Source organism: Habropoda laboriosa, unplaced genomic scaffold (genome assembly GCF_001263275.1).
Source record: "Habropoda laboriosa isolate 0110345459 unplaced genomic scaffold, ASM126327v1 scaffold65, whole genome shotgun sequence".
NCBI lineage: Eukaryota > Metazoa > Arthropoda > Insecta > Hymenoptera > Apidae > Habropoda > Habropoda laboriosa.
In genome coordinates this window covers 4,509,701-4,517,524 of record NW_017100254.1, presented here as the reverse complement: position 1 = coordinate 4,517,524, position 7,824 = coordinate 4,509,701, and the positions used below count along the sequence as shown (strand labels likewise).

At 29.5% G+C, this 7,824-nt stretch overlaps 2 protein-coding genes across 2 annotated transcripts in view; one reads left to right on the top strand and one right to left on the bottom strand.

The window, feature by feature from the left end:
• The window catches only part of LOC108572265 (condensin complex subunit 1), a 5,912-nt gene extending 468 nt beyond the window's left edge, over nt 1-5,444 (top strand). The window contains 20 exon segments of the mRNA XM_017934465.1: nt 36-167; nt 242-420; nt 507-646; nt 741-822; nt 887-949; nt 1,019-1,252; nt 1,325-1,657; nt 1,740-1,932; nt 2,014-2,342; nt 2,344-2,736; nt 2,802-3,046; nt 3,124-3,244; nt 3,333-3,656; nt 3,717-3,847; nt 3,936-4,190; nt 4,263-4,535; nt 4,610-4,720; nt 4,722-5,035; nt 5,114-5,209; nt 5,278-5,444. Of these exon segments, the coding sequence (XP_017789954.1) occupies nt 36-167; nt 242-420; nt 507-646; nt 741-822; nt 887-949; nt 1,019-1,252; nt 1,325-1,657; nt 1,740-1,932; nt 2,014-2,342; nt 2,344-2,736; nt 2,802-3,046; nt 3,124-3,244; nt 3,333-3,656; nt 3,717-3,847; nt 3,936-4,190; nt 4,263-4,535; nt 4,610-4,720; nt 4,722-5,035; nt 5,114-5,209; nt 5,278-5,444 (4,115 nt within the window).
• A 992-nt stretch (nt 5,445-6,436) lies between these two features.
• LOC108572396 (regulator of nonsense transcripts 3B) overlaps nt 6,437-7,824 on the bottom strand; it is a 3,894-nt gene continuing 2,506 nt past the window's right edge. The window contains exons 5-7 of the mRNA XM_017934631.1: nt 7,146-7,791; nt 6,770-7,065; nt 6,437-6,652 (exon numbers count right to left, since the gene is read on the bottom strand). Of these exons, the coding sequence (XP_017790120.1) occupies nt 6,437-6,652; nt 6,770-7,065; nt 7,146-7,791 (1,158 nt within the window). The remainder of the gene's footprint in view (nt 6,653-6,769; nt 7,066-7,145; nt 7,792-7,824) is intronic.

Genomic DNA, 7,824 nt, shown 5'->3' with positions numbered 1-7,824 from the left:
ATATATCAAAACAAGGATAATTTTGTTTACAGAAGCCCGATCAGCACTTCAAACAAATGGAGCCAATTTTATTCTAGACCATTTTGATGTATTTTTTTCTATACTTATTCATGGAAACAAAGTTGAGATATCAGTTATTATACGTGGTTTCAACAGACTTCATAAAGGTAATAAATATTGCTTTTATATGTATTACACTTTTTAAATATAATATATTAATGTTAATTAATATTTTGAGAAGCTATGGAAATGTTGATAGTTGATATGGAAAGTATATTTGAGAGAGGAAGTACATTGGAAGAAGAAAATAGATTAAGATTATTAAGTATAACTAAAATGCTTGCATACTTACTTTCCTGGTTCATATGCCATATAGATGAAGAAATTTCTAAGGATGCAAATGATAAATATGTGGGCAAGGTTTGTTTCATATATATAACTTATAAAAATGTTACTTATATGAATTTTATGAGTAACATTTTCATGTTAATTATAATTTCATTTAGCGCAAAAAATCTGAAAAATCAGACATGGAAGAAGAATGGGAAAGTAGTAGAGAAAAAGCATTGGTGTATATTTATAGATTGTTACAATTACCATTACAAAAACTTTGGCAACCACCTATTGTTGAAGATTCATTTGTCACGTATGTTTTTTTAGTATGAAATGTTATAAATATTAACCATAATTTAAGAAATTATTTTAATATATATTATTAAATATGATTCTTTATATTTTAGATTATTAACTAAAGTGTGTTATAAAGTTTTAGAACAGTGTAGAGATTCAAAGCAAAAACATATAAAACAAACTATTTTTGAGGTAAGTTTTTGTATATTTTATTAAATTATTTTTGACTTCAAAATTCATTTATTTTTTTAAAAAGATTTTAGGTACTGCAATTAAGAAATATAATCATGGTATAAGCTGTGTAGTAAGAATTATTCAGGTATATTTCAACAATTATAAGCTTTGTTCTAATGTAATATTTTATTGAATATATAAATTAATATTTTAGTTGGTGAAATTACATGATGTATTAGCATCTCATATTGCAACTGGAGTCATTCATATGATTAAGAATTGTGGTTGTAATGGTTTAATAAGAGAAGTCATGAAAGAAATTGATCAATGTGAACCATCTGAAACTGATAGTCGCAATATATCGATATTTTTGGAAACCATTGCTACTTCTGAACCAAACTTTATAATTCCTATTCTTGGTGATATAATGGATTATTTAGCTAGTGAAGTATGTTCCTTTGCATTACTTTATTTACAAAAATATATGGTGCATTTATTGCATATTCAATACTGTTTTTAGCATTATACTATGAGAAATTGTACCATTAATATCATAGGAGCAATTGTACAAAAAGCCTTAACTGGAGATGATCTCACACAAGAACAAAAAGATCAACGTGATGAATGCCTTAACAGTTTGGAAGAACATATTTTAGATAATAATGCTTATGTAAGATCCAAAGTTTTACAGGTATGGCAACATTTATGTTGTGAAGGAGCTATTCCATTAGCAAGGCAAGGAAAACTTTTAGCTGCTACAGCATTACGTTTAGAAGATAAAAGCGCAAATGTACGAAAACAAGCATTGCAGTTAGTGCGGGCCTTACTTCAAGGCAATCCATTTGCAGCGAAAGTAAATAAAAGAAATTATATTTGTTCTTCTACGTCTTTTGCGCTAAGAGTGCAATTATTTATGAAATTAAATATATTTACAGTTAAATAAAATAGAAATTTCTAAGTCATTAGAAAAGGAAGAAGTCAACCTGAGAAAGTTACAAACTGAAAATGTTAATAAAAGTGCTCATGGTGACAATCAAAGATTAGAATTGTGGAATATTTTGCTTCCAGAAATAAGAAAAGCATTAAAAGAAGTTATTAATGGTGGAAATAGAAAGAATAAAAAGCAAGGTGTGTATGTGTATGTGTGTATATATTGCTTCAATGACAAGTATGTCTAAATTAAACATACATTTCTATTTTATAAATTAGGAAACGAAGGTGAAGACGAAAATATTGATCCTGATACAGCATTTGAACATGTAAGACAGTTAATGTTAAAAGAAAAAATCTTTGAGGCAGTAACATATTTGTGGAAAGTTTGTGTTAAATTGAGGCAAAATCCAGATATAGAAAATCTTTCTCCTGAAGCAAAGGAGGAATGTCTATTTTTACTTTTATTGAAAACATTTATGGAATCAGAAAACGATTCAAATAATGTAAAAAAAGATACAGATAAGAGGCAGTCAGTTGATAAAAGTAAAGAAAAAGAAGAAATAATTGCAAATTTTGTATTTAAAAATTATTTAATATATTTTATAGAATTGTTTAGAATTTGCAACCGAGTTAGAAATTGCTATACCTATGGCAGAAAAATTACTTTTTTCCACTACAGCAAGCGATGCTGTTGAAGCATGCACTTTACTTGGAACTGCTTATCAATTTGGTGTATCTGGAGCTGCAGCCGCTATGCGTGATGCTTTATTTCAAGTATTTCATCGTGACCAATCAGTACGCAACAATATAGCGGTTGTATATAAAGATCTCTATTTAAATAAAGATGAAAATCAAAAATCAGAACGACAGAAAGCTCTTACGTGTGTTAAAGCATTGATTGAATTATTGAAAGGACTTCAATCAGGCCAAAGTCAAGCTTTAACTCAGCTTATTTTAACGTGGTATAATAACAATGACATAGATAATGAAGTATTACAGGTAATATAATATATAGTTTTTATTTTCGCGCTTTACGAAAGTTATATTTTTAATTTATTTAACAGGTCTTGTGGGAAAAATTTTCAATGAAATCATCTGACACAGATCCATTAGATAGTAGGACTGCTTTAATGTTAATAACAATGATAGCACAAGCTCAGAGTAGTATTTTAACTGGAAATTTAGAAGTACTAATAAAAGTAGGATTAGGATCACGAGCAAAGACTGATCTTCTACTAGCCAGAGATACGTGTAGAGCATTGTTAGCTATAAAACACAAAAATGATGATATTGAAAAGCCACCTGTTAGGTACGCTAAATATAAGGATTAAATTGTTGTTTAATTATGTTTAATTGTATTATATAGATAATTATTACAATTGCTAGGTACTCCAACGACCACGAAATGTTTAAACAAATTCTTACAATATTAATAGAAAATTTTACTAATACCGAAGAAGATGGATATGTTTCGTTTGCGACTGATGCTATTAATTCTATTTACCATGTATGCTATATAATTATAGCGACGATTATTTATAAACATGTAGTAAGAAGTTTTTTTTAAAAACATAAAAATATTTTTTCAATTTTAGTTGGCAAATCAGCCCGATCATTTAATGAAACAATTATTATTAGAAGCCTACGCTCGGGGACAATTTAATAATGATTCATCTCAACATACTGTTTCATTTTTTTTGTTATCTAAGTTCTTGTACTTAATTGGACATATTGCAATTAAGGAAATGGTGCATTTAGACACATCAGTCTATAAGGAATTAAAGAGAAGAGATATTATAAGAAAATTAAAAAAAGAAAAAAATTCAGATAAAAATGAAAAAGATTCTCGTAGATCTCGAAGTTCGAACATAGTAGGATCCACTCCAAATAGTGCGAGACAAATACTTCGCAATAAAGAGGTATGTAACGAGATAAATATATTTATTTAGTGTTCGTTAATCTTCAATTTTCATGCTTAGACGAGTATGATTGTGGAAGATAATGGGGAGGAAGCTGTAGAAGGAGCGGCAGATGATGCGGATGCAGAATTTATAAATGATACTCTTGAAAATCATGTTGTAACTGGTGATGGTCTCTTAGTAAGATTTGTGTATGTCCATAAGTTTAATATTTCTATATCTTGTATTATATCAATGTCATTCGTCTATATAAATGTCTGTCTAATTTATCCATTACAGCCCATTAGTATTAGATGTATGTCAATATCATGACAAATATAATAATGAAGATATACAAGCTGCTGGAGCTCTTGCTCTCAGTAAAATGATGACGGTGAGTTCCAGTTTTTGTGAGGAATCTTTACAACTTTTAATTACAATACTAGAACGTTCACCATATCCTGGTATTCGAGCTAATGTTCTTATTGGAATAAGTGACCTCACATCTAGGTTTCCTAATCAAATTGAACCATGGATGAAACATATATATGGCAGGTAATTAAAAGTACAACTTAGTCAATTTCAATAAAATCATCACAATAAACTTAAAATACGACTAACTTTCAGACTTCGAGATGAAGATACAAATGTAAGAAGTACTTGCGTTCGAGTTTTATCAAGTCTTATAATGAGAGAAATGGTGCGTGTACGAGGTCAAATATCAGAACTAGCTCTCTGTATAGTTGACAAAAGTACACAAATTCGGCAAGATACAAAACAATTCTTTAAAGCACTTTCACAAAAAGGCAATGCTTTATATAATCTGATGCCTGATATATTATCTCGACTAACCGATCCCGATTTAGATATAAGTGAATTTGATTTTCAGGAAATTCTGAAGTATGTGTATTAGTAGAATAAATATATAAAAATATGGTAATTGAATCTAATTAACTTGTTAAAATTATTTATAGATATATCATGGATTTATTGCAAAAGGAGAAGCAAGTTGATGCCATCATTGATAAGATTTGTGCTAGATTTAAACTGGCTACTACAGAAAGGCAATGGCGTGATTTTGCATATTGGTATACGTAGCCTCATCGAAAGCTTACCGCAACTAAAGGATAAAATTCATCATAAACAAGTTTTAAGGGCTTTACAATCTGTCATAGAACAAACGAAGAAAAAACCAAATACACAAGCGGCTTGTATAGAATTAGAAGAAAAAATAGAAGAACTGCTTAAAGGAACAGAAAATTTAGAACAAAGTGATACTGAAGTAATGCCACCACCACCAGTACCAAAATCGAAAAAACACGCCAAACGTAGAAAACATAGAAGTAGTAGTGAGGAAGAAGATGATATCGATAGTGATTCTGATATAGCACCTGTAAAAAGTACATTTTTTTTTGTACGCAAAGCTATTTGCGTTGTTTTGATTCCATATTTACATTTTTTTTTTTTTATTGTTTTAGCAAAAAGTTCTAAAGTAAAGTCACGCGAAGGCAAATCAAGTTCTAGTTCGGATTCAGATACTGATGACATATCAATGAAAACTGTTAGAAGACAATGTACGTACTTTCATTTTTATAAGTGAATAATTATTCGTTTTATCTAATTATTATTGTTTTTGTACTAGCTAAGATAAATACACCCACATCAGCAGTAAAACCAAGTCGAAGGAAACACATGGATTCAGTTACAGCCACTCCATCACCATTATCAAAAAGAAATAAACAAGTTGCAACGCCAATGCGTACTGAACGAAGATCTGTACGTTTATCTCAATCTCGAACAAAACGTTAAAATGTCTAGATGCAATACTATAGTTAATATACATATTCATACTTTTTACTACACTAGATTAAGATCAGGAAATAAAATAAGAATGTTTTATCATTGCAAAATATAAAAATGACTTGTATAATTGATTTATTTTTTCATAATAATGCCAAATGATGAAACCAGTAAAACTTAATTTTATTCATCAAAAACTTGTCAATAAATTATTTTTTCTTTAATTGTTGATCTCCATTTTTTTTATAAAGTATTATTACAAGAACAGAACAATAAGTGATCTTATAAAACGTATGTTACTATAGAAATATTTATTCCAATGAAAATTATGAATACGATTTAATAGTCCACATTAATATAAACGCGCGGAATGGTTTTCCTTCCAGGAAAAGAGTAGATGATGATGTCCAGTAGTGCCAGGTGATATACAAGAAAGATATTTGCATCTCTTTTAACGTAGAACGAATTAAATGGACTTACTGTGCCTATCATAACTAAAGGACTTGTTGACGACTGAAACCGCGGAACGAAAACTCCACTGTACGGACAGAGGCAAATAACTTTTAGAAATCAAACGTTGTGTAGTTGATTTCGATCTTATATCTATCATTGTGCATACATTATAAAGATACATCTTTAAATGAATAATTTAAACAATTCGTATTACGATATCATTGTTTATATAAACTGAGGGACAGCATAAGCACGCAGTTCCACAGGTCCATATCTGGTACTGACACGGGCGATGTGTGAAAACTTAGGGTCTGTACGAGATACACTCAACTTTTTATGTTTTAGGTTCATATATTATGTAACTTGTAGCTACATGAATTTTCAAATAATAAGTAGAACACTGTATTTTATTATGCATTTGTGTACAATAGATACACTGTATGATACTGTACGTCGTGAGAAAGACTAGCGTAAAAATCTTGTATGTTAACACAAGTTTGACACATGTATTACTAATATTAGGAAGAAATTTATAAAATTAGTGTTCGTTATACCAAATCACGACTAACACTACGTTTAAACGTCATTGAACGTACTTCTGTTCCAGGTTTTCCTGATTTACAAAGAGTAGAAGTATTAGGGTTTGGAGTAGGACTTTGCGAAAGAGATGCTCGCTCGTCATTAATATTAGATTTTTCTCGTTCCAATCTTTGTTTGCTAAATTTTCCCATTCCAGGGCGATAAATTTCCATGGCAGGACGATCCTGTTATTTTATAATAAAATATGTTTTTAAGAAATTGAGTAGTATATTTTTAATATGTTAAGAAGTTTAATTGCGGAATTCTAAAAGCTAAATGTTTTAGTAAAAGTAAGTGCATACCTTGTTTCTAATTCTACGTTCTAGTCGTGGGTCTTTTTTATCTTTTTCCTTATCTTCACTTTCAGTCTTTTGTAGGTTATTTTGATCTCCACCATCTAAAGATTTGTGTCGTCTTAAACAATTTCCATCCCCTGTACCACCTTCTCCCCCACTTTCAAGTGAACTACGCCTCTTTGTGATTTTTGAATCCTTCTTTTCTTCAGATTCATTATCCTCATTACCTTCTTTATTAATATTTTCATTGGATTTTGATTTTTCAGTATCTTTATTATTTTCAATAACTGTTAATACAGCCTCTGTAAATAGTAACATATTAATATTTTTTTTAATATGTTAGAGATCTATTCATATTTAATTATAACAATACAGTCCATACCTGATCTTTTTTGTTCCTTCATCTCAGGATCTTGTACAGAATCCTCTATTAAAACCTTTCTTTCATTAATTTCCTGTTTTTCCTTTCCTTTATTGATTTCAACATCATTTTTATCACTCATAGGTTCTTCTCTTTCCTTAACATTCTCATACAAATCAACTTGATATTCCTTTTTTTGGAATTCTTCATCTTCATTTCTTGATTTTGCAGTATTTTCAGAATCAACAGTAAGTTCTATAATTTGCTTTTTGGTTTCTGCAAGTCTTTTTTTTTCTTGTCTCATTTTTTCATAACTTTTACCTCGTTTCTCTTCAATCTTTCGTTCCCTAGAATCTTTAACATCTTCCTTAAAATCATATTTTCTATCATCTCTCATACCATCTCTTTCATCACGCCTTCCATATATTTTCTTATCCTCATGTCGTCTTTGATGTTTTATATCTCTGTCCTTGTTCGCATCTTCAATTCTATCCCTGTATCCTTTTGTTATTGACTTAGAATCTCGATCACGCGGTACCTTTTCACGTAATTTATCTTCTTTTTTAATACGATTTTTTATGTCTTTGGGCGAAAGTTTATCCTTTTCCTCCCTATTTTCCTTATTATCTTTACACATTTCTTTATCAAGATCTGGATTTTTCAATACCTATAACAAAATTAAATATTTATTTTAAATAAT